Source organism: Astyanax mexicanus, chromosome 16 (assembly GCF_023375975.1).
Source record: "Astyanax mexicanus isolate ESR-SI-001 chromosome 16, AstMex3_surface, whole genome shotgun sequence".
NCBI lineage: Eukaryota > Metazoa > Chordata > Actinopteri > Characiformes > Acestrorhamphidae > Astyanax > Astyanax mexicanus.
This window is the reverse complement of record NC_064423.1, coordinates 27681399-27709184: the sequence shown is the minus strand read 5'-3', so window position 1 is coordinate 27709184 and position 27786 is coordinate 27681399. Positions and strand designations below refer to the sequence as shown.

General features: G+C 38.5%; 1 protein-coding gene across 2 annotated transcripts in view; it reads right to left on the bottom strand.

Annotated features, from left to right (window-relative positions):
- Positions 1-27786, bottom strand: part of kdm4b (lysine (K)-specific demethylase 4B) — a 54311-nt gene that overhangs the window by 13338 nt on the left and 13187 nt on the right. Inside the window, exons 6-12 of one of the 2 annotated variants that reach the window (XM_007246180.4) lie at positions 20305-20354; positions 17159-17262; positions 11266-11403; positions 3137-3333; positions 2469-2689; positions 1670-1875; positions 1370-1493 (exon numbers count right to left, since the gene is read on the bottom strand). In XM_007246180.4, the coding sequence (XP_007246242.3) occupies positions 1370-1493; positions 1670-1875; positions 2469-2689; positions 3137-3333; positions 11266-11403; positions 17159-17262; positions 20305-20354 (1040 nt within the window). The remainder of the gene's footprint in view (positions 1-1369; positions 1494-1669; positions 1876-2468; positions 2690-3136; positions 3334-11265; positions 11404-17158; positions 17263-20304; positions 20355-27786) is intronic. The other variant, XM_007246181.4, reaches the window with a different exon arrangement.

Sequence of the window (27786 nt, the reverse complement as noted above, 5' to 3'; positions counted from 1 at the left end):
GTAATCTCCGGTGCACTATGCCAACTATGCTCAACCATATTCTCCCAGAACCACACAGCAGGGGAAGGCAACTGGTTAACCCCGCACTCCTAACCACATGTTCTCTTTCTTCCCTCTTCATAATCCCCACTGTCCTCCCTCCTCTTCTCTCACTGACACGCTCTCTCCTTCTATCACAGAGCAGTTGCAGATGTCCTCCTACTGAAGACTCAAAGTGACTTTGAAAGCAGGTAATTGGGAGTCATGATCCTCAGATCAATGTGTGTCAGTCGCAGCAGAGAGGCAAAGAAAGTGGAAAGACAGAAAGGTGAAAAGGTACCAAGTAAGTGAAAGAGACAATAGAGGGTGGGAGAGAGAGACGGGCAGAAAGAGAGAGAGAGAGAGAGAGAGAAAATAGAGATGCCTTCAGAATTTGAAAACTATCCACCCAACTTGTTAAAAATATTTTCAGATCTATTAGGATTTTCAGAGGTAAATATCACACTAAATTTCACAAATTTAAAGCATCTGATTCTAAACTGATTTACTTTAAAGTGAGTTATTAGTTAATGGACAATGGGGTAGAATGTGAAAGAGTGCCAAACTGTATTAAATGCTACTACAACAGCACAGGTTTACCACCTGAATTAGTTGGACATCTGCAACTAGCAAGTTTCACTTTTTTCTCCTCATTGTCCATTTTTTCATTTAAGGAAAGATGTGGCATCAATTTGTCTGCACCCTTACAGAATCTGTCCTCCAGAAATATTAACCATCAGTAGATTAATTGCAGTTTTATTTTACGATTTTAACTTAATCCCTTGGAAGCATTATTATATGAATCATGCCACTTTTATGCACCTTTTGCACAGATGGAATACCTGTTACAAAACCTGGTATTCAGAATGTCTCAAGGTATATAAGCTTTGGACCGGCAGTGTAACTTCAGGCATGAGTGCAAATTAATGAATCTGGATGGCTGGATTAACTGCCAATAAACATTATAAGACTGAGTAAATGGAGTCAATATTTTCTATGTGGATTTTGTTCAACTGGAATTTTAAACTGCTGGTATTCATGGCGATAAGGGAAACATTACAGACCTCGGCAAATGCTACCAAGGGGTTTGACTAACTGCTGTGTTTATTTTTTTATATACAGATTTTGACTACTGTATATGTACAATGAATTGCCATTACATATGTTTTTTTTGTCAGACATTTTGTCAGAAAAGTTAAAAGACCCTTAAAAGCTATAATTACATGATTACAAATATGCCACTGGATGCCAGAATTGTTTAACCAAGGATTTAAAGACTATAAATAAGTGGACTTTCTCTTTAAAAACATAAAAAAACAGCAAGACTGTTTCAGTAAAAAACAAGACGTACCCTCATCGCTGGAAGCCTCCTGTTTAACAATGAAGAGTGGGGTGTGTGTGGGTGGCTTGCTGAAAGGATGTCTGCGACTCTTCTTCACCTCCACGGCCATCTTCATTTTCTGGAAGGAGTTGGACTACAGGTTGGAAATCAAATCAGACACATTCAGAAAAATGTAACTTTGTTCTGAATGTATTTGAACGTGTATTAAAAATCCACTTTCCATAGTGTAAGATTTACATTTAGGAACACTGCACAATTCAGCTGTAGACTGAGTAAAATGTTGCTGTTCTACAAACAAAGAAAATTCACCTGTAGGCCTGGATCAGTGACTGTGTTTCCATTATTCTGACCATCTGCAACCCTGGATGAGGTAAACTGCTCAAACGCCTGCTGGAAGCCGCCCTGTTCAGGCAGTGCCAGCTTCTTCTTCTTCTTTTTCTTCTTCTTCTTTTCTCCGTTCTGTCCTTCCTGGTCTCCTTCTTTAGCCTCTCCTTCTTCTTTCTTTACTTCGTTGTCTTTGCAAAAATAATATAAATATATTAATGGAATAAATTTTAATCCTCATTACAAATATAGTTCTGTAGCAACTAATAAATCCCAAAAAAAGCATCTGAAGCACCTTTACTTTTAAAAGTGAAGATCAGAAATATTCAAATCTGATCCTTGAATCCAGTTTTCAGTCCTGTTCTTTTTAATCTTTGGTGTGACACTATGTGGCCAAATTATATTTTTAATAACCGTTCCCTTAACTTTTAGCAAAAAGACCTCTAATGTAAACACTTTAAGTATCCAAAATCAAAGACGTTTGTGTTCCTCAGAGCAAGTTTAATGCCATCATACAATTTAAAAAGTTGTGCTAGAATAAACTAGCATTACATTTAACTAGAGGTGTTTAAAGGTTTTGGCATATGAGTAAATGCCTGGCTTAAGTGGTCATGGGACTTTGAGAACAATGCTACTTCATACACCAGATGTTGAGGCTGACTGAAGGAGGAAACTGATCATGTTTGCTCTTACTGAGCTACAGTTTACCCAGCTTCAGCAGCTTCATTTTCTGGGAGCACTCCATACCTGCACAGGGGTTCTACCTTCATGTTCTGAAGCTCACCTTCTTCACGTAGGGCTGCCTCCTGCTCCTCTCTCTCCAGAGCCTCCAAGGTCTCCAGTGCCTCCCTGGCCATCTTCTCCTCCTTCTGCTGCCTCCTCAGAGCCTCCTTCTCCTCCACACGCTGCTGATAATCAGCCACGTCCAGCTCAATGCCCTCATCAGCCAGCAGCTTCAGCTCCTCCAGCTTCAGCCTACGCAGCTGCTTCACTTTCTGCTGAGTTCTGAAGGAACACAGGCCACAAACGATGCTGAATCATTTTGAAACATTTATGAAATGTATAGGTCACGAAAATGGTTTAAAATGTAGAAGAACTGGTGCAAGTCCATTCACAAGTCCATTCACACCATTTAAACTGATTATTAAGAACAAGTTTTAAGTCTGAGCTTTAGTTCATTTACAGGTTCTACATTTATTATTAATAGCACAAGTTTGAACCAGAGTTTAATAACTCCACAAAATGAAAATGGCTATTATTAAATCAGCTTTCTTGCTAACAAAGTCAAAAGTTACCAAACAAATACATTTTAACCACATAAAATGACATCAGCTCAATTAAATGAATTGACAAATCTGAATATTTAGCTTCTTAAAATCATGAAAATGAGAGCATGTTCTAAAAGCACTGTCCTTTCGTAAAATAAAGGAAATCACTGCTGTTCATTCTCACCTGCGAAGCATCTTCTCTCTGAAGGTGACCCGGTTCTTCCTCCAGTGCTCCAGCTCAGGGCTGGTAAGTTCAGTGGGCTTCAGGTGGTCCAGTGGCGCTGTGTCCTTGCCCTGCTTCCACAGGTCATAGCGGTCAGGCTGCAGGCAGCGGACAAAAACGTCCATAGAGATCTTCACCATGTCCTTACGACACGAGCACTATGGAGACAGATAACAGAGAGACATTGGTTAACATGTTATAAAGCCTAGTGATCTTTAGTTCGGATTACTTTGGAATAGCCTCCCTATTAATATACGGGACTCAGACACACTCGCAATCTTTAAATCTAGACTCAAAACATTTCTATTTGCTCAAGCTTTTGAGTAATGTCTCATTACAATTTTCTTCCTCTTACAGCTTATCCAGCAAATATAAACCCTGTCCTAATCATCTGCTTTCTCTTTCTCTCCCCATGTCCTGAGCTGCTGCTACCAGTGCCCATCCCACTCCAGCAGAGTTTTATAAAACCATTCTAACCCCTTTTTCTTCCCTCCCCTCTCTGTTCTCTCTCTCTGTCTTTCTGACATGTGCTGAGACGCCTGGCCGGCCGGTCTTCCTGGATGTGTCCGTCTGTGGTTCCAGCTTTCAGGAATCAGCCCTGTCCTTCTACTCATCAGAATTATTTCACAACCCTTCTAACTTCTGCTTTTTTTCTCTTCCTTTGCTTTCTGTTTTCTCTATCTATCTCTTTTACATGTATGGAGATGCCCTGTTCCTGATGTTCCCAGCCTGGCTCTCCACTGCCCGCTGTGTTGTTCTCCGGCTCTGCAACCCTGCACTGATTACCATTAACACACTCAGTATCTGTTTCTGTATTAGCCATAGCTCTATAGTTTGTGCCCATCACATTCTTATATTCATAAATTAGTACCTGTTATATTAGCCATAGTTCACATTAATTCTCTGTACTGTTTTGTTCTGTTATTTGTTTGTTGTTTGTACTGAGCGGGTCAACCCGAGTAGGCTGGATTCCTCGGACTGAGTCTTGGTTCCTTCCAAGGTTTCTTCCTCTTAAAGGGAGTTTTTCCTTGCCACTGTGTCACCATAAAAAATGGCATCTCTGTGGTGCTGCTCATAAGAGGCGTGGACCTGTTTTTCCTGTAAAGCGGCTTTGTGACAACCTTTGTTGTAAAAAGCGCTATATAAATAAATAAAATTGAAAAATTTAAATTGAATTGATTAAATGGATATAAATGGATAACTTTACGGTGCTCTGGAAAGTCAATTTATCTATCTTAACATAGTTTATTCAAGAGTGCTAAACTTTAAACTCAGAGACAAGTATATGAACTGAAATACAAACTGCAGCAGAAACAGCATTAGATAAAATTCCAACTTAAGTAAACGTAACATAAGTAAATACAAACAATGTGTTTGATAGACAAAAATAGCTTCAAGCTCAGAAGGACTACAGGGTAGATGCCTTAAGCTGTAGCACAGAGCTTTAGCTACAGTTAGTGAACTGGGTAAATTATCACAACCACTAGTAAGGATGGGTGTTTTAAACATTAACATTTAACGTCTCTGCGCTTAGATTCATACTCAGTGGCCTGTGTGCAGCTGTGCTTCAAGGCAGAAAGTATTTGTGACTTGAGTGGTAAAGTGATCGAGACTAGTACAGGCTAAAGCTCTCATGATACAACTTGCTAACAGAAACTGCTTTCAGCTACAAGGGAGATGCAGATGGACCATTGCTTTTTACTACAGATGGAAAAAGAGAGGCTCTTTTAGGAGATTGAACCAAATGAAAGAATTAATATGGAAAGAGATTCCATCTTGGGGGACGTTTGAATAATCATCCACACCAGTGACATTTGGTGGGCAGTCAGGTACTTCAATTATTCCAAACAACAGATATAGGTCAGACCTAGGGGAGGACTGAGACACTTCCATTTCACTAATGGCTTGACAAAATATTAGCAATAAATAATAAAGCAATGCAACATGCATGTGTGTGTATGTAACTGTTCACCACAAAAAAGAAACAGTTACAATGCTTTACATCTCTTTTAAAATGTATGCAGGTGTGGCAATGTTGTCATGTGTCTTGTTGATGACAAACACTGATCTGAGATCAGGGAGAAGATTTTTCATTTTCATCAAGATTCATATTTGCGTTCTAACCAAGCTACGAGGGCGTTTTTTTAAACAGAAACAGGGAAAAAGAACAAACAGAGGCTTTATTTATCCAGAAGGGCTTCAACCGAGACTCTCCAGTCCAGCACTAATTAAACAAGAAGCTTCTAGTGTTTATTTTCAGCCTGCTGATGTAAGAGTTGCTGCTGTGCCTACAGACAGAACACCCATAGCTCTACACTCTCCTAGATTGAAAATGGTTGATGATACAAACTGTATGAGGTACAAACTGCACAACAATATAAAATCAGACACATATTACAAACTGATGAAACCAAACCTACTGAAATATATCCAGTGGAATTAAAGCGTTCATCTGGAAATCACCAGGCCCAGCACGGCCTTTGAAGACTGCAATCGGAGTTCTAGTGGACACAATGGTGTGTGATTCACTGAGAATTAGCTTCATACAATCAACAAAAGGAGGGCTGTTGAAAGTCTATGATCTGGAATAATTGTGCGCTCTCAGCTCCTTCTGTTTGGACCCGGCAAGCTTTTATTCCATATCATCATTAGAGAAGAAGCTCCTCTCAAAGCAACTGAACATGAATGAGCTGAAAGGATTCCACGTCACCTCAGAGGAAGCATGATATCGACTCCACAGCGCAGACCTTCATTAGGTCAGGCTCCCCACATGAGGAGAAGACTGCACCACTAAAAACCTGTCTGAAATCAGGACTGGAGTGAATTGATACCAACATTGACCTGATTAAGGGGCGCAGAGTGGTCCAGCAGTCTAAAGCGCTGCCACTATGAGCGGGAGGACACAGGTTCGAACCCTTTGCCATCAAGCTGCCGGCGCTCAGAGGGAGCAAAATTGGCCCTGCTCCCTCCAGGTGGGTAGATGGCGCCCTCTCCCCACATCACTCCTAGGGTGATGTCTGCAGCACAGGGCGTCTGTGAGCTGATGTATCGGAAGCGAGACGCTGCGCTTTGCTCTGAGCACACTGCTCGACTGCTCGGCAATGCTACATCAGCAGCAGCTCGAAAAGAAGCGGTGGCTGACTTCACATGTATCAAAAAAAAGCATGTGTTAGTCTTCACCCTTTTGGTGTGTTGGGGCATTACTAGTGATAGGGGGAGTCCTAATGAGTGGGTAATCGGCTATGAAAATGGTAAAGAATTTGTTGAAGTAACTGTCCACTGTTTAGGTAGCACTTTCTTTTAGATTACTGAGGATTACTTAGGATTACTGTGAGGATTTGATTTCAGAAATTTCAGTGGATTTCAATTTCATTGAATTCAGAAACAAGAGTTCAGGATAGGAAAAAACTATACTGGAGGGCTCCATATGCCTCAAAACACTTGCACATATTGAAACCATGTAATACATTATAGAAGGCATAACTACCCACCGTGGAAAGTGCAGTTGGTTGCAATGATCGTGACCTACGGCAACTGGCAAGAATTGTCCATGTGAACAAACAAGTCACAAATTACATGTTACCCGCAAGTCAGTGCAGCCTCTTTAGCTTTCCTAGGGGCTTGGCAAACATCAAAGAACATAATTTCTCTGTCCCATGACTTTTGGCATTTCAGGGTGTACTTACAAATTAATATGGCATTGTTTTTCTTCCACTTCTTTAAAGAAAAGTAAGAAAAAATGACAAAGAATCTCACATTCTCTCCTAAATATGTTGGCTAACTTACAAGTGTTAAAAACAAATAAAAGCAGAAAAATAGACGCCAACCTGGAAACATGCCTTGTAGTGAAGTTTCGAAAGTGTGATTATCATTAAATGCTAAATCGTGACTCCCTCACCTCCCTCGGTTTCACATGGAACTGAATCAGCCTCCAACACCGCCCTGAACAGGTGCGACACAAACACTACAAGAATAGCAGCCTCCGCGTGCAGGTGATGGATTCCACCACGGAGCTCGCGTTAGTCTGCGGTCTGGCCTGGCAGGTGCTTTCTCTCTGCACTAACAGCAGGCAAGCACATCACACTGAGGGAGCACTTATCAGCAGCAGAGTGGAAAAAGAGAGGAAAAGGGAGAGGAAAAGAGAAGAGTGATGAAAATAAAACTCATTTTCTCCAGAGGGTCGGCTCACTGTATTACGGACGGCCTTTATTTGTTCCGCTGCACTGCGAACCTTGTGTTCAATTACGGAAAACATTTCACTGCAAAGACAGGCAAGAGTGAACAGCTCTATACAGTTGTGTGTGTGTGTGTGCGTGCATGTGTGTGTGTTGTGTTGTGTTAATAACCACAACAACAAGCGCTAGCCACAAAAGCAATATCAACACTACATCTCCAGAGCAGCACTGATTGAAGCTACTGTATTTTCTACCTTCTGTGCTGAACTGCAGACGGAGAGAAAACAAAAAGATGGGAAAATGTGAGGAAAGGACATTCCTCAGAGGATCTGGCAACGCAGGCATATATACACATCAATCGACACTTTCTGCTCAAACACTGTTCATATGTTGTTGATAGTACACTTACGTAAACTGACATGCCACCTATTGCACTGTCCACTGTGGGTGGTGATGCTTTCTATGAAGTACTCCCAGTAAACTGAGGAATGTATTCCTGCACAACTTTCAGAAATGGAATGTCCTGTCTGTCTTGAACCGACTATCAGGCCTCACACAATCTCCCCTTATTTACTGCTATTCCATGAATTCTGGCATGTCTGTGTATTATCCTGCATTGCCTGCTAACCTCAAAAATAAGTAATGTGATGTATTACATTTACATTTTTTTTTTTAGATTACATCCTTATATAATAATAATGTATATCGTTACCTTTCTAAAATAATTACCCAACGACTTTTTTTTTGCAAAATGAGACTTTTTTGATTAAATCATCTGCACTCGTGGTAAAATTGTGGTAAACATTTATCCAACCCTTTTAGGATGATGGCTTATTTCAAGAGTGTTCATTTTTTATAAATAAATTATAAATGAATTAATACAGCATTTTACTTGGGCAATTTTAATAGCTTTCAAATTTTAATAGTGGCTACCTTCACTGAACTAACTTCTACGATTTATGGGTTGGCCAAAATTTAATTTTTACAATAATATAAAGTTTTCTACTTATTAATAAAGGCCATAGGCTGTTTATTTTAAATAGTTGTTTAGTCTTAAAAGGTGTTATAGATTTATTAGTTTAAATTAGTTTTATTGAGATTTTTTTGTCTAAAGAATTAATTAGAATTGTTCTGGTTGGTTCTACTGCTCAACTGTATGAAAAAAACATTGCTTATTTTTAAATAGCCATAACAATGGTCATATGTTTTGTGTGTTTCTATATGTAAACGCTACACAAAACTTAAGCAATTGTAAAGGGTTGAGCAATTTCTCTTTTGTTAGGAACACTTAATCACTCCAATAATTTTATAATGGATTTAAAAATGGGAAAACACTTTTAACTCTTTATTATCGCGATTGATTTCTACTTTCCACAATCAAGTTAAATAGCCAGCTTCAGTTCGATGCATCAGGAAGCACCCAAGTAGTTTTACACACACATACACATCTCTATTAGTGTGTGTATAAACACTGGAAAAAACAAAGGTTCTGTCCTTCAGGCTTCAGAACGCAATGAGGCCAGAGCATCGCTCCTGTTCATAATGAGGTTAAATGATCAGAGGATGATTAGGCATTTCTCTCTCTCTCTCTCTCTTTCTTTTTTCTCTCACTCTGGGACATGCTCTCTCTCCCTCTCAGACACTCCCTGGTTAATGGCTGCACCAGTAGAAGGATGGAGCATGTGGATGATCTGGCTATCTCCATCTCCATCTGCAGTGAAATTAAATTATCAACATTGTTAAGGGTCTTCCCACTGCCATCATAACCAGACACATGAAGATGACCATATCAAAGAAGCAGTGCGTTCTCTGCAGTTCCACTGAAACCGGTAGCCATACAAACCGATTTATAGCAGTCTAAGAAATATCTATCTTGACCTTTATATAAATCTGAAGAGCTTTAATGTACAAGGAGGTCTGAACACAGTCACAGGTCTAACAAATTAGCCCCTAATTAGCAGTAAATATATTTACCATCATTCAGGCATGTCTGTTTCTGAGCAAGGCAGCGGTCATGTGTGCTAAGTGGACATCATCTCTCTGCCATTTAAAACAAAATCCCTTCCATGTGTGTGTGTGTGTGTGTGTGTGTGTGTGTGTGTGTAGCCCTGCAGCCAGTCTTTAGAATGAGTCCACTAATGAGCTCCTCCATTAAGAGAAGCAGAGACAAATCTGAAATAATGACTCAGTGTACTGGTCTCCCATTTCACGCACTTTACTGACAACAGATGTGGGGGGAGGGAGAGAGAAAGAGAGAGAAGGGGGGATAATATAGAGGAAAAAATACTGCTTGTCTGTAAACATCTTTGTTCTATAATAATTATGGTAGATATATATGGGCATGGGCTTGGATATGAGCTGGTAGTGGACTATCCAGTACTTTGTGATGAGTTGGAAATTTGGCGATGAGGTGGGGTGGCAATTATACAACATCCAGTACTCAACTAATGCTTTTGTCACAAAAATCAATCAGATCCTTACAGAAATGCTCAAAATCTAGAATAAAACCATCCCTTGACGATAGATACGATAACAACAACAGAATACACAAATTTTAAAACCTATGGTTTCAGAAGAAATAAGAAAATAAAATAAGAAAATATTAAATCTATCTTAGAATAATTTTAATAGCTCTCAAATCTCAAATCTCTTTACTGCTACCTTTTATTGCTTAAGGTTAAAATATCTTAATGAACCAGTAAGAAAAAGCAGGGGAATAAAGAGAAAGCGAATGAAAAAAAGGAGATAAGAGAACCAACAAAACATACAAGATGAAGAACAAAGAGCATCAGTGTGAGAGCAAGGGAGAGACAGAAGACCAAATTGTTGTCCTGCACTTTGTCCAGCACTGTAGCACCCCCTGCTGGTGCAGTTCAACCAGACAACGGGTGAAGTCAGCGCTATTTACAGCAAAGCACAGTCACACAGTCCTGCAGTTCTCTGCGTCATGTACTGATCTAACACCTGCACACACCACTGAGCAGAACACAGAAAAAAAAGCTAGAACCCATTACTGTCTTCTAAAGCTGAAGCACTTTCTATACCTCAGTTCATGTTTAGAGAACATTGTAAATCTTGCCGTATCAGAGAGCATCAACAAGTCAGATCACTGGACAACTGCACACACAGGCTGAGAGGAGTGATGGTTCAGACCTGTTGTTATATTATGCTAATTTGGGGGTATGAAATATGTTTGTATTAGATGGTAGATAAATCAGAATTGTAACTCCAGGGCCAGCAATCTGTTTTTGCGTCTTGCCCCTGTGTCGTTTAATAGCAACAGAGCTTGTGAATTTATCTACACCGGAGGAAGTGGAAGTGAGGTTTGTTCAGGTAAATTTCTGGCGTACTGCTATCTTTGCAACGAAAAACACAGGTAAGCCACGACTGCTTTAAACTCTGATAACAGTTAGTCACACATTTATTGCTATTGCCAAAATCCCTCAACGGGAAAAGTGACTGCTTGGTTTATTTCATGTTGCGCCCAAAATACACCCATGATTTAAGGAGAGAATTAGTACGTGCCCTTTACGTGTTACGCAAGGTGTAATTTCTGTGTCCTTGCCATACCAAAGACACACTTATACGTTCTAAATCAAGCTTCACAGTGTGCGATTGACAACTCACCTATAGATCGCTAAAATAGGGCTCAGTCTTTTACACAGAGGTGTAACTTCTGTCGTTTTTACACGTAAAGTCATTTAGCTGTTAACCTTATGTGACTTAAACTCAACAGGAGCTTCCACAGACTAAACATCCCTTACCTGATCCACACTGAGAAACCGCCCTATCCTGTACAATACTTCCCAAACAGGTTGTAAATGCATTACTTTGCAATTATAGAAAAAAAATAGAAAAATCCACAATAGGGAAATTTGCATTCTTGTGAAACCTGGTTTGATAAGTTTTACCCACCTGTGTGGCCATCTTGCCGTAGTCGACCCAGCGCAGTGTGGCGAAGTTGGTGGACTCTGCGCAGTTGAAGCCGTGGTTGAAACCAGCATGGTACCCGTACGGGAATGTGATCATGAACTCACCCGCTTCCTGAGTGATCTGAACAAGAGAACCACAAACAGCAGAACGGAGAACATTAACAATAAGAACAGTAAGTGAGAGATTTATCATAATATATATTTTATTACATTCCACACTTATTTTACAATCCCTTCCACCTCAACTACATCCACCTGTTAATCCTTCTTTACACTTCACCACATTTACTTACATTATTACCATCCCTCCATCTACCCAATTTTCCTTTGACACATCCCATCAATATCCTTACACTCAATCAATTCCATGAAACTTCCATCCCTCCATTAAATTTCCATCCATTTTCCCATTACCCATTTTTCCTTCAATCTATTCTTGAAAACTTCCATCCTGCAATCAGACCAACTTTCAAACCTTTTTTCCATCCATTACATCCTCCTTCCTTCTACCCATCTTCCATTTTTCAATAGATCATCCTTCTATCTATTAATTCATCTGTTTATTATTCTATTTTGTTCTTTCTCCCACTCTTTTTCAAATTTAAATTTTCAACTGTCCATTTATATAATTCATATTTTTTTCACCGTCTTTTTCCTCTGACATAATCCGTCTAAATATTTGTCCCTCATCTATTTATCTTTACCCATCTTTCCCAGAATTCTTTCATTTCTCTAGTCACCTTTAGCTCCTTCTCCTCTTATTCTCTCTCGGCCTTCTCCTGCTGCTCCCCTTTCTATATCTTACTCCCTTTTTTCCAATTTCTCCCTTCCCTTCGTTTTCTTTCCTCTCCCTAGTTCCCTCCCTTCTCTCTTTCTCTCTCTAAACTGCCTTAGAGCTACACTCCTAGAACACTATTTCAGGCAATACAAGTGCAATTAAGTGTAGACTCAGAGAGCGTGGCGTTTAGGGTTAGCCAGCCTTGGCAAATGAATATTTTCATTTCGCTCGTTTTTTTTCCCTCAAGCTCTGCTGTCGCTTCCGGAGATGTGAGGGTCCCCAGAAACGCCTCGGCTCAACGGCTGTGTGGCATCCATTAGAAACTAAGTTAGATGAATTAGGGCTGAATGTAAGCTGCACTTCTGTTCCGCATGCCTCCGTGTTCACTCGCTCACTCACTCGATCGCCCGGCTCCGTTTACCATCAATAAAATCAAAGGCGTCTGATTATGATTTACTCGCTGAATTAGCTGCGCTTGGCTGGAGAGCATTATTGTAGGTCACCGAAGGTCAATAGCTGCCGTGACATTAACAAAGTTCTTACACTGCACTGATCAATCGGCTTTTTTGGCTTAGTGTCCAGCAGAGAGACACACGAGACACCTTTGATCGTGTCCAGACCAGTCAAATCAAGCAGAGCGCAGCAGAAAATCTAATTATAACTATGTACAGCACAAAAAGTCCAGTCTTTCGATTGATTTTTTTATTTTTCTTTCAAAACAAACAGGTTATTTGAAATGCATACATTTCGGGGATTTACAGACCTATCTGGTGAGGATGTGTAATTGCACAGAGAATGTGGTAAAGAGCACTTTTAAAACATGCATTGTGGTGTAGTCTCCATTCAGAGAAGATAAATCTAGTCATTTTAGTGAATACTTCATTATTTTACCTTGCCCTCTCTCTACAGCCCTAATACTGTATTTATGGGCAGAGGAAGACTGAATTAGCCAATTTCATATCTCTGTTTGCAGTAGTTATTGTATTAGCATCATTAACATCACAGAAACTGCTCAGTTAATCAAAAAATGCAGTCAAAGGACCGAAAAATTTTGCGTTGGAGAGTTCACCTTTTCCTTTCCCACAGATTTAATTATTCACCTTATCTGTTAAACATGGTAGTGTGGTTCTATGAAATCTGCAGGACATTTTTCATACATTCAGCGAAGTTTAGTGTAGACATCAAACTTTTTTCCTGCTTCTCACCATCCAAATCACCTCATGAATATAGGATTGTTCAAAACCAGCAGCAACATCTTGAGCTCAAATGTAGAACTCTAAAGAAATGTTTTAAAAGTTGCTGAAATTACTCTAACTCTTTAACAGAAAGTTGAACAGGGATTTTTAAAAACTGACCAAAAATGAGCGACTGTTGAAAGAAAGGAAAAAACTTTGGAGGGAAAAACTCTGCGACGAACTTCATTTGGCCTCATTAGACAGATTCACTCCAGTTTAATCTCTGCTCCTCACCGAGAACGGCCTTTACTCAAACAATACAGCAGGGTGAGAGAGGGAGAAATGAACGCAGCGATTAATTTGTGAAAAATGAAATGATGCAAACTGAAGTGTAATCTGCAGCCTGGCAGGGACTGGCTGGTGGGGGTTCAGAGAAGTTCGCTGAACTTAATGAGACGCAGACATTAGTCAAAGAAATTAATACTGAGAGAAAGAGAGAGCAAGAGCGAGTGAGAGAGTGTTTTGAGGGAAAGAGTTATTATACAGAATGTAAAAGAGTAACCGAGTAATGGTTACTGGTAGCAAGCATAAATGTGTGTACTCTCATGGATACCCAGCGTATATGGGTATGCAGAGGTATGGCATTAAATATTGATAATACTGCAATTGTTTTTTTTTTGTTTTGTTTTTTTGCATGGATGGGCATGCACAAGGACTGTTATGAGTACAGCCTATGGACGGTAGTGTTATTTAGACATTTTTGGATGTATGGATTATTATGCAAAGGAATTGATTTGGTACAGAAGTATGGATGCCGTATATATTGAGTACACGTAGGCCTGTTGCAATAAGAATTTTGTGTGGACAATATATCGTCACAGAAATATATATGTTTTCTTCAACAACGGAATTATACATTTTGAAGACCACAAAATGAATAGATTGGGAAATATATATACACATTTTCTTCACTTGCTGCAGTCCACACTGTGTGTATGGTGTCACAGTTATTGAAGCACTGGTCATTGCATGACTGGCTAAAATACTGCTCACTGTTATATATGTGAACAAACATACAAATAAACACAATAGATGATATAATGTTTATAACATCATTGAGGCCATGTCCATTTATTGTACAATAAGTCGATAATTTAGTTATCATTGATTAGCATGGACGTATAGTAATGCAACAACAGAGGTATTGATATTGGGTAGAAATAAAAATGAATGAGCATTGCTATTGGTATTGAGTATGACCGGTTATCTGTATTTATATAGGTATTGAGTACAGATGGGTGCTGAGCATTGGTAAACATATTGATGAGTATAGAATATTGATATTTTTGAATACAGCAAAATGATTGTCAACAACAGCAGCAGCAACAACCACCCAATAAAAACCCATGTCCAGATAGCTAATCAGCGCAGTGCTTGTTCTGTACACTCTTGGGCGTTGCTGGTGATTTGTGCATCTGCAGCTAAAGTGCCCCCCTACAGACCACCAATGACATTCCGCACTGCTCATACCAACATTAGCATGCAGGGTCTTCACTCTCGCCTGTGCCCGTCTCTCCTCCCCTTCTCTCTCTCTCCCTCATACACACATACACACCATATACACACACTTGGCCACACTTTGAAACGAGATGAATCGAGAGCGTAATGAGTGTGTGCGCTCATACATTTTGCAGTGTTGAAGCATAAGTAAGTGTCTCCATTTAATCAAAGCACCCACACGAGCAGAGGCCAGTGCTGTGGAACGTGTGTGTGTGTGTGTGTTGGATTAGAAAGCGAGGTTCACACACACACACACACACACACACACACACACACACACACACACACACACACACACACACACACACACACACACACACACACACACACACACACACACACACACACACACACACACACACACACACACACACACACACACACACACACACCCTGTTCTATCACTGAGTCTTAAGTCATTTAGACAGTTTTACTCAGAGGATGACTGGAGACGGCTTTGCTAACGCTAACACACACCTCCCTCTCTAGCAGAGTGAGTAAAGGAAGGCCTCTCTCTGACTCTCAGCTTTATCACTGAGCGGAATGCTAATGCTAACAGAGAGTCAGACAGCGGGTGTAATGTGAAGGTAATGTTAATTGATGGAGAAGAACGAAGCTCACAACAAGGTTGAAGACGATGACTAACAGCATACAGCTACAGCTACACACAGCATAAAAGACTGTAGACACCTGCTTACACACATTAGGGCAGCAGCGGCTCAGCCGTTAGAGCACTGGGCTATTGATGATGGGGTTGTGGGTTTGATGCCTGGTCTTGGAAAGTTGCCACTGTTGGATCTTTGAGCAAGGCCCTTATGCTCCCTAGTTTCCTACCACACTACCAGCACCGGTTCACTGTATGGCACTGTGTACACGCTCAGTCATGTGTATGCATGTTATTACTGCACAGAGGATTGTTTTTTGTCCTCAGGCGACAAACTATTTAGGTGTAATTACACCATTTTTTTCCACTTCATGTTTTAAAAAGAAAAATTGGTCACAAGACACAATAAAGTTGATTTGAGATTTTATTTTGGAGGTGCAGTAATCTTTTTAGGAGCCAAATGCCACATGTGCTGCAATACCACAAATGGGTAAGAGTAATATATATTTATACACATATATATATATTAGGGCCATCAACATCAACGTGTTACTACACAGATAATCTGTAAACTTTAACATGTTTTTTTTTTTAAATAAAACATTATGTGACAAAGTGCTCAGCAAGATAACACAGCAACCCTTACTGTCGAGTTCAGAAGGTAGATTAACCTTTATTTATGCTAAACTCTCTCTCTCACATACAAAACACTCAGCTGACAGCACGTTTCCTCTTTTCAAGCTGTTGAAGGAGGAATACGGAGCTACACTAGTGTTTATTTTCTCCATTATAACTTTCAGTTGAACCCTTCACAATAAGTTTAATTTAAAAAGCAAGTGGTAGTTAAAAAAATCAAGCCATTAACAGTGGAGGCCACACTCCATCTTTGCTTTTATCACTAGTATATAGTAAATAAGGTTGTCTTGTCTTATTACAAGTTATGGACCCTGAATTAGCCACAAGGGGTCACACAGGTATTTAGTTACAATTATTAATATTTGTAGATCATCTATCAATCAATTACACAAATCAGCACAATAATACACTGTACATCCACATGATTGTGGATGTACAGTTCTAATTAATGCATTCTTCTGACACGGATCAGCAAATGAACACACACACAAACACACAAACACACACACACACACACACAGACACAGACACAAACGCACACACACACAGCTTGATGTTCTTGAATGCTTTTACATCATTTGCATTGTTCTAAAAGTATTCCAAAGTTATAAAAGTAGAAATAGATCTGTGTTTAAAAGGGATTTGCAGCATTACAGCCAAAACCGACTAAATCATCATGATTCACAAGTTTTATAATGTCCATGAAAAGTAGATTAATAATATGATTAATCTGAAAGAGAGATCAGGCAATTACCGAAATAATTTGTTTACACACTGTTCTAAAATGCGCCTCCTTTATTTAAATGATTCTAGAATACTTTACAATTTAGAATGATTTGATTCTGTTCACCCTGTTCCATCGCTTACATTCATATAGTTCATGTATGCTGCTGGTAAATGTTCTGCCCTTCAATTACACAGTTCTTGAATCTATCTGCCTCCATCCACCCTGCTCTAGAATATTTCCTGCCACAGAGGAATCATGGAGGGGAAAATAAAGACGTAATGAGGCTAAATAACAAATAAATATATTTTGATATTCTGATTTAAGACTAGGTTAGCCTAATTATTCCTAAATAAAAGATCAGTAAAATTCATAATTCCAGTGACAATCTCTACCTACCCGATCAAAGGGGATGCTGTACTTCTTCAGGATGGAGGGAGAGATGAGAGTCATCTTGTGACGAAGAAAAGCATCACAGCCCTGAGAGCTGCCTGGGAAAAACCCTACAGAACACAACAAACAAAAAACACACATCTGTAAGAACACACAGACATTTTACATAAAATTCACACTGGTCACTGTAGGTTCTACTAAATGATAACTAACAAAACCGTGTAAAAAATAAAAATATATAAATTATATATATATATATATATATATATATATATATATATATATATATATATATATATATATATATATATATATATATATATATATATATATATATATTAAAACTTTGGGAGGTATAAATACAGTAATTGCAAACAGATCAAAACACCAGAAAAAAAACACCAAGACCTTTGAGAGGAGGTGGTCTCAGTCCAGTGCCAAATGGAATCTGCACCAGTTTGTTTGTGGTGTGACCATGATCTAACCTTAATTCAACTGACCCATCAGCTGCACTCTGCATGTCTGAGCTCCCATAAACATGTTTAATATAGTATACTGCCCAGATAATTACTACAGCATAGAGCAAAAGCAGAGATTTTTGTTAAACTGCACATAAATCTGCACTAGTCTGCAACACAGGACTTTCTTCCTGTTTTTACTTGTTATTCCTGCTCCAGACAAGACGGACCAAGCAGAGAGAATGTTCTCACATTGTTTACTGTGGTGCGTTTTGGTGCACATGGATTTTCCACATAAAAACAAACCAAAATAAACCCTAGTGAAAATGCTCTAAATTTACAAATTTGATTCACAGGTGTTAAAATACCCTAATAAGAATTCATTTCTAACAAGGAGGTTAGTAAATGGGAACAAGAAAAAAAGAAAAGCAAAAGAAAAAAAGGACCATAACAATGGAAAGGAAAAAAAGAAAAGAAATGGAGAGAAAGAAAAAAGAAAAGACTGACTAGGTAGCTAACTAAACTATGACTATGAATATGACTATAAAAACATCTAAATAAAAACTTTTTAAAGCAATTAATGTTGGAAGCATGTATGCAGATATATGCAGAGAGAATAGCACTAAAAGAAACCTATTTTTTTTTAAGATTTACCTGAGTTTTTAGTGTGGCCACACAACTAACTCTGGCAGAAATCACATCCACATTCACTGCAGAAGAGCCAGTACGTGCACTGTTCTTTAGCTTGCATGAGACATATCAAGGTCTTGGGAAACAATACTATTGTAAACCAATCAGTGACATTTCTCAGTGAAGTTTACTTTCTAATGTGAAATTAACTTCTACTGTAAGCAATCTACCAAATCACATGAACATGAACTGATCACTGGACTTTTTTATCTGTGATCATCAGATGATCTGATGACGGGTTGATAAAGGAGACGGCGTCACCTCTGATCTGAATTGTAGCGTTAGAGATATTTACACTAAGCTCTTTTTTATTTGCAGAGATGCTGAGGGAAGGTGAGGAAAGAGCCAGACAGAGGCAGATATTAATCCACATTAGGATGCGGCAGGCGTTCTGGAACATTCCCTTGAGGGATATTAACCTGAAGCTTCGTTTTGTCTTTTAAGTGGGATATTAAGCTGAGTAAAAAGGGGTGTGGAGACAGAGCACAGCAGACGAGAGCGTGGCCCTGACTGGATAATGTGGGAGAGGTGAGAGATGTGGATACCACTGATGTATAGCAGGCAGGAGACTTTATTGGTAAAAGATCTATGCAATGTGACTAAAAAGAAAATATTTATTTTAATGTATTTATTGGCTTGCGTGACTGGGACTTAGACTGGACATAGATTTACAGTGTGTTCTATTTCCAGGAGTACATTATTGCAGGGTGTTTATTATCATAGCACGCAAGTGTAAAGCAGCGAGTTGTTAGCTGCTCTTGTATCCGGCAGGGTTGTTGCTGAAGTGACTGATATTAACCCAACAGCCAACAAGGTCCTTGGGAATTAGTGCATATTGTGCTAGCCTGTTGTCGCTACAAACACATTAGTGCTAAGCGTTTGTCCAGTTTGGGATGTATATGAATCAAACACTATTGACTATCACTGTGCTTTTTTAATGCATAACAGTATTTAGAAATGCAGAATGTAGGATGAATTGTTGCACTGCTTAAAAATCAGATAAGATAAAAAAAAAAAAAAAGCACAGACAGCAAGCAAGAGCGGGAAAAAGAGAAAGCAAGGCAGAGTGAGCAAGAGAGAATAAAATAGAAAAAAGCGTGCAAGAGCAAGAAAACAAGAGCAAGACAGAAAAGAAAAGAATGTAGATACGTTGCTATTGTAAGCACTGTGTGTGAGGGATGGTACAGCGGTGATCGATGAAAACACATTGCTGTTTTGAAACACACACACACACACTTCACTTGCTGAGTTTTATGCTCTTTTTGTCGCTTTCTCTGAGTTCTAAAGCTCTTTCTTTCATTTTTCTGGGTTCTTGTGCTCTGTATTTTTATTTATCTGTGTTTGTTTTCCCCCTCTTCCTCTGGGTTCTAACACTTAACTCCTTTTTTTGGTTCCTTGTGCTTTTTTCTTTTTCTCTTTCTCTGGATTCTTGTGCTCACTGTTTTGTTCTCCAGGATTGTGTCCCCCAACCCCTTTTTTCTTATTCTTATTTGGGTTATAATGCTATTTACTTCTCTTTATCTGGATTCTTTCGCTCTTTTTCCTCCTTCTCTGGATTCTTGTGCTCGTTTTTCTCTTTCCCTGGATTCTTGTGCTCATTCTTCCCCTTATCAAGCTCTCTTATTTCCGGCAGATCACTTTCTACCACACACCCCGGAAGCCCGCTGCCAGAGAGACAGTGAGGAGCATCTGCTGTCTCTGTGGTTCTTCTCATGGCGTGGGCAGAGAACATGTGACATCTGTTCATGCAATTCTCAGGAAGACTCAGAAGAAGTGCTTTTTATTTAACTGGCCACTCGCCGCTACAGCAGCCCACCCTTCCAACCCAATCACAGAATAGCATGATAGTTATAGGCTTCCTATGATAAGTGCTACTTTCTAGCCAAAAAGTGAACGAGAGCTAGAGCATTGCTCTCTTCACCACAGAAGTGAATGCGAGAAGTGAGTGAGTGATAGAAGAGATTGCGTGATAGAGGTGAGTGAGTGAAAGAAGAGAGATAGTACCTTGTGCGAGCCTCTCCAGCCTCTTTCCATGTTCGGGAGGAATGGCATACCTGGAGGAGGAGAAGAGAGATGCATCAGTTACTCAGATGAACAAAAGAAGAGGGCAAAAATTGCAGGAGAGGTAGCTCTGTTCCACAGGTCATCAAACCCTATTCTACAAGAAAAGAACAAGGATAAGAGAGAACCAAGAGGGGAACTGAGAGCAGCTCTGCCTTTTAGATCAGATCGCTTTATATTCTGATACAAAAAGAAAGAAAGCTTCATCTGCAACCCCTTCCCGAGCAACCTGAGAGAACACATACTAATCACAGGTACCTCACCTATATATAATAATTTAATTTATTTACTGTTGATTAATCTGAAACTTTTTTCAAGCGGTTGAATAATCTAATGACTAATTTAGTGATTAACCTTACACGTTTGTGTGCATTCAATAATTAGAATTACACCTGCATCTAACTATATATTTATTTATTTATTTATTTAGTTGGTCGGTTAGTTGTTTATCAATAAATCAATTATTTGATTAAAACTATAATTTTTCTGATTTTTAATTAATCTAACGACTAACTGAGTTAGTTTCAATAAATTAAAATTAAGTCTGCATCTAACAATAAATTGGATTTAGTGATTTTTTTTTTTTTTTAACCAATTAATTTTGATCTAATGAACAATTTAGCTTTTAACCTTAAGAAATTGTGTAGGCATTCAATTCAAATTATTTAACCACAATAATGAAGAAAAAAAAAAATTCCCTATATATTTCATTATGGTCTTAAATAATTTCTTAAGAATGTACCTCAAATCTCACAACTTATAATTTTACCTTGATTTTAATTAATGAAAGATTATTTTAACGAAAAGCAGACAGTATTTATCTTTGATTTACTTTTTAAGTAGGAATCATTAAAAAAAACAAACTTAAAATTAACCATAAGCATGAAGATTACAAGATCTCAAGGTCAGTGTATATAAGTTTACGATTAACTGCTTGGCCCTACACAGTACATATTTTAGGACATTATTCTGCACCAAACAAATACCTCAGTGGTAACAAGCTAGCTATGTTTTATATCATAGCAACCCTAAAATTGAGAATTAATATTTGTACCAAAATACTAGATTTCAGGGAAAATATAGTTGAGATAATCTGATGTGAGGTTGATGAGGTGACAATTAGAAAGTGCTATTATTAAAAAACTCAGCATTTCACCTACATCAACCTTCTACTATTAAAAGGTGCTTCAGTACTGCAGACACAAATCTCTCAGTGCTTTAAAATGACAATTACCATTCAAGCAGCTTCAGCTAATCCTCTTCCCTACAAATATCCCTATTCTCAAACTGCACACGCAGTACTTTCCTCACTAGAACTGAGGACACTGTGATATTCTCCACAGTGAGGAACAATAAATCATCTGCATCAGTTCAGGGAAACCATGATAGCAGAATTTTGATTGGGATCCTGATACCAGGTGTACTATCCAAAGTGGACTAAACAGCTCCTTGAAATGTCCCATGATATCATGTATTTTTTAAAAGTTTGGACACAGTTTTCCATTTAACATTAAAAGACATTAAACAATTAAGGCACACATATGGATGAGCTGGAGCACAGCATGAACGAAAAGCAGCAACTACTGTTCAGCATCTCCAGGAACTCCTTCAAGATCTATTCCAGGTGACTCTACCTCATGAAGCCACTAAAAAAAATACTAAGTGTGGTATTTTTTTTTTACAATAAATAGAGGTAGATACAAGCTACACATGACCCACAGCTCATTTTAACTACAACTATTATACAATTATTTTCATTGTAGAATAATTAAATTACTAGATTAAAAAAAATAGTAACAAATCAGTGGGATTCTGTGAACATTTGCATTTTTGTCCAATATCAGTTTTAGGCAACAATTGTTTTTACTATGTTACACCGCCACACAACTTTTTATAAGTGGATGCCATGTTATGGCTGATTGATGTATATAACATATGGGCTGGGAAACTGGGAAACAATAGGTTACATCTCCCAGCCAGGGCGATCAGCAAATCCCACTTAAAGCTAAAATACCTAGAGATCCGCAAGTTTCTATTAAGATCTATATAGAAACAATAGATGCTACAGCTCAAATCAAGCTAAATATACAAACAAAAACAACAAATGGAGAAGTTAAAGAGCATTGATTGAGCACAGCTTGTCTCTGGTTTAAAGTAAGTGAAGAATAAAGCAGGAAAACAAGGTGATGATTCAGAAAAGTGTCAACGAGCAGAAAAGTGTTTATCTGAGGAGGTGAGCCTTCACAGCAAACTGAAGGATCCGTACCCAATTTCAAATGAACTCAAATGAAATGATTTTCTGGCAAAGTCTGAAATCCAACGGGTTTCTGCAGTCGTGTTTATTACTACAATTACCTCCACGAGTTCGGAGAAAAGCTAAATCCTCCCGAGACCCTCTGTCTCGAATGTAAAACCCACCTTTCACACTGTCTCTGAGCACAGCTCAGTGATGCACGAGGAACAGAAAGTGGGTAAGGAGGTTTTAAAGACTTAAACAACACTGTCCTCTAGCGGCTATATAAAAGAATACAAACCCACCACAATTTAAGGAATATTTTAGCATTTGGCTGGATATCTAATGTACCCTTTCTTACTACAGATAATGTCTAACGAGATAAATCTCGTGAGATTTCCAAATTAAAAAAATAAAACACTTGAAACGCGTACATTAGAAGTATTTGAGTCAGTAGGACATCGGTTTTATCTTAAAGCTCATTTATGCTCAACAATATAGATCATGCACTAAATTTATTTTTGCCTAAACCAAAACATTTAGCCAAAGGTTGAAATCAAACATGTTTTTCAATGTTTCCATGGAATTTGCTACAAAGTTAATTAGGATTTGTTCAGTTGCAGTGGTATTTTCAATTGCTAAATATTTTCCAATAATATTTGTTGTAGAACCTTTTTTTTTTTTTAAAGTGTAGCTTTCACTATTCTACCACTGGAGGCATTGTGTGATGGGGAAGTCTAGCAGGTGCTTTTGAATGAAAACACAAAATGAGGATAGAGTGCAATAAAAGCCAAAAGTATTGGGATACATTTAACTTGGAACAAATTACAACAATAAACATAAAATAATCTTTACACATGCCATCATGTGTATCTTATCATCACAATAATAAAAATACTCCAGTAATACCCAAACAACCACACTAGGGTACCACAACAACTATGTCAACACCTTAGCAACACAGACATTACATCCAGCTAGTAACACTATGGAAACCACATGGAATACTGCACAGACCACTTAGGAAACCATACTGACCACCTAACAAAACCGCAGCAAAATCTAGCACCAATGTAGAAACCGGATGAAATACCGCAGCATCAGTTTTGTTTTCTCATCAGGAAAGCACTTTTCCAGTTTCTTAAACTAATGTAAATACTTATTTACACATCAAATCTGTGAAACTATCCACACTCCATTGTTCAGTTAACCAATGACCAGAAGTGAAAAGCAGCAAAAAAGTAAGAAAAAAGTTGCAGATTTAAAACAAGCTAATCAGTTTGCTGTCCTCACAAGTTAGGCTGTTGTCATAGCAGCAGCATGTTCAGACGGATGCACACTTAAAATAAACTCAGCACTGCCGAGCAAAAACAGCACACTACTGCACCCGCCTACAGCAGAGACACTCAGCAGAACACGACCAGAGAACGTCAACCATGTAACTGAAGCAGGTGGGCTTTAATATCACACTACTGCTCTGACAGCTGCTGCAAGTCTGCTGTTATATCACAGAATCGCAGCTCTCAATTCAGTAAAGAAACTACAGTTAGCTTTATTTGTGGGGATGCATGATGATATCAGAATTACATTGGTATCATCAGAAAAGGACAAAGTGATGCAGGCCATGCTACTTCAATGGACCAACCCTAACTCTGCTACTTGATGGAAAAAAAAAAAAAATTACTAGTTTCAATAAATTTACTTAATATTATTTAACTTGCTTATTTCAACAAAGAGAGGGTGTAAACTGAACAGTGTATCTAATGACCAGGTTGCAAAATTAATTTCAAACCACTAAAATTTGAAAAAATATCTCAAGAGACACTGGTTATTGTATTGTTTACATAAAGTTGGTTGAGAGCTAAAATGTAAAATGCAAATAAATGTTACACTTGTTTCTCAAGTTATACCGGGATGAGTCTTATATACATGTACATGATATATACAATGTAAAATATTGGATATTGGCTCAGAATTTCTACATTGGTGCATGCCTAGTTATTTTTACTTGACAAATTCAGTAAAGTGATAATCACAATGATTTCATGTCTGTGTTCTGTAAAACCTCCTGCATTACAACTTTGCGAGACAAGGACAAAACCTTTTTAATTGCAAGCCAGAGTAACAAGATTTTATTCCAAGACATATGGATGATTTAATTGGTTCATTCATTTAGACTTATGTCTAAATGAACTCTGTTCTTTAACTATTCACATACAAAGGTGATTTACAGTTTTACAGTACACTCAGAACCTTTTCATCCAGATTGATTGTAACTTTTAATATCATCAACTTTTTTGCAGTAGATCAATGCCAACCCTTCAACGTCGCCTCCACAAACAGCCTACACCATAGTCAGCTTTTAAACTTGTGCATTGGTGTGTATGCCGCTCTGCAATTACACCTCCAAAACAGTAGTTGGCAGCAAAGGCAGAAATAAAAAGGCAGGGAAATCATGCGATCGGACCAATCACAGTTGCTGTGATTAAATTCCTGAATTTTTCCACATTTCAATCTTCAAGACAATCTTTATGAGAACTTTAGAAACCAGACACACACCAGCCTGGACTGTGGCTGAATCTTAAAAATACTACAAATGTTTCTTTGAGCAGCATCAGAAGAACCACCTTTGCTACCAAAAAGCCAAAAGTCATGCTTTTTTTTTAAAGAACCTTGACATCCTTTACTACACATTCTTTACTCCAACCAATCTGTATTACAAGTATATCTGTATTAGGGCACAAATATAAACAAAAAAACAATCTTCCACCAAGATAATCCTTTAAGTCTTTGTATTTCAGAGTTGAGGTGCCCATAACACTGACTTGTAGCATACTGGCAACACTCCACAAGACCAGCCTAATGTTTTGGAAATGTTTTGATCCAGTCAACTAGCCATCATGATTCAGTTCTGGTCAAAGTGTCCCAGATTCTTATGCATGGCCATTTTCCAACTTCAGTAAAAGACTATTTGCATGCTGCATAATATGTAGATCTCTGCCTGGAACCTATTTACGTCATCAGTCAATGGTTTTAACATTGTGTCCGATTAGGATTTAAACAAAAATAAAATTAACCTGCTCTTTATTTTTGCATTGTAATGCCCAACCAAGTGTGTCCGGAGAGCCGATCAGGCGACCATTCAGAAGTAAAAAGCCCTTAAACGTCCCTTCTGCTAACAACTCTGTGGTCATTAGTGCTGGTGGATTGAATCTGGAGCGTGAGGGGCCTCTGCAGATCGATGCTAATGTGATCACTCTCTGAGTACAGATAAAAGGCTAACCGACAGGCCAGCACAATTAGGGGGGGCGGATGTTTTCTACTAACCTCAGAATCCTCACACCAATCACTGAGCTTACAGAGAACACAGCGAAATAAAAAAGACAGACTGGAACCTGTAGGGTCTCCAGATGTTTGGAAGATGTTCACAAAAACAGCAAGATGCAGAGAGCAGAAGATTTTTATTTATTTATATTTTTTTTTTATCTTGCTAGACATCCTTTTTGATGAACCTTACTGATTAACCCTTTTGGACTGTTTTCACTGGGCTCTTCTGGAACCTTTTAGAAAAAAACTTCTAAGCTTTAAAGTAGTTATTCTAGATCCATTCTCGTGAGCCCTTCTGAAAACTGTCTGAAACTCTTTTTGTTGAAACTTTGGAAAGCGTTTTTTATGAAATGTTTAAATTAACACTTATGGAACCTTTCTGATTTATGCTTCTGTAGGATTCTAGAAGGTTCTGATTAATGCTTCCAGAACATTTCAAATAAAACTTTTAGATTTACCCCTTTAGAACCTTCTGACAAAGACTTCTGGAATTGTTCTGATTAATCCTTCTAAAACCTTGCAGATGAACATTTTCTGTAAGTTTTTTTTATGGTTTCTAAAAATTCAAGATTTTCCATCTCTTTCCATTAGATGAACATTTTCTTAGAGTGGTTCTCATGTTCCTGAACCATATGAGAGGATCCCGCATCAAACTTCTCTACGTACAGCAAGTAGCTTTTATCTGTCATCATCTACCGGGACAGATAAAAGAAAAACAGCCACAGGCTTTCAGCAAGTCTCGCATCTCTCTCGGTCTCCAGTGCGAAAGCAGTGATTATTTCCAGCAGCATGTTCAACTGCAGCCACACTCGACTCCACCAATCTGACAGCAGATCTGCAGCCGCAAATATGACCTTGATGGGCGCAGAGTTGGAGGGGAATGAAGTTAATTTCACAGTGGCTGAACAGAATGGTTAGACAAACAACGCACACACACACACACACACACACGCGCTCGCTTGCACACTCACGGCTTAACATACTGTAATTACGAGAAAAGTGAAAACAATTAAATTTGGAAGTGTGGGGGGTGATCACAACACTGGGCAGACACCAGAAAGAACAGTGAGAGAAGTGAAAGTATAGCAGTGTGTTTCAGAGCTCCCACAAGGCAGAGGTGTTTATCTAAACACATCCAGCAGTGCAGAATACAACCACCTGCTGATCTCTGCCTTCCTCTCTCCCTAAATATAAACTTCATTTAAAACCATTATTCATCAGCTGCCACTTTTGAACGCAGCAGGTAAAAAAAAAAACTGACAGATAAAAGAAATAAGTAATAAATTAAGAAAGACAAGAAAGAGGAAAAAGTGAAAGTAAATGAGGAGGAGAGAAGGAAAGAATGTGAGATGAGTGTTGTATGAACTGAGAATAAAATCAGCATTAAAAATCACTCTCAAACACACACACACACACACCACACTTGGACAGCTTAATCAATAAGAGCAGGGAGGGTCTGAAAGACACAGCAGAGTGAGAGCAAAAGACAGAGAAGGAAGCGGCTGTGAGAGAAGGAGGAAGCAGTGTCTATGAGGATGAATGAGTCTCTATGAGGAAACAGCAGCTTTTTGTTTGTGTTTGTTATTTCTGACACCATTGGAGAACAGCAGCTGCTCTTCACTGTGTGAAATGCCTCGTGATGAATCAACAGCAGATTACCTTCTAAAACCACTTTGAATAAAATTGCTCTACATTAATTTACATTAAATATTACTACATTTACACCTTCTAACATAAAAGCACAGCTCCACTACTAGCAACACAAATCAGCTACCACACTAATAATCTGTGGTAAACACATGCACACACACACAAATCTTTTTGCCAATACATTTCATTTCCAATACGTTTCTAACCTGGTTAGT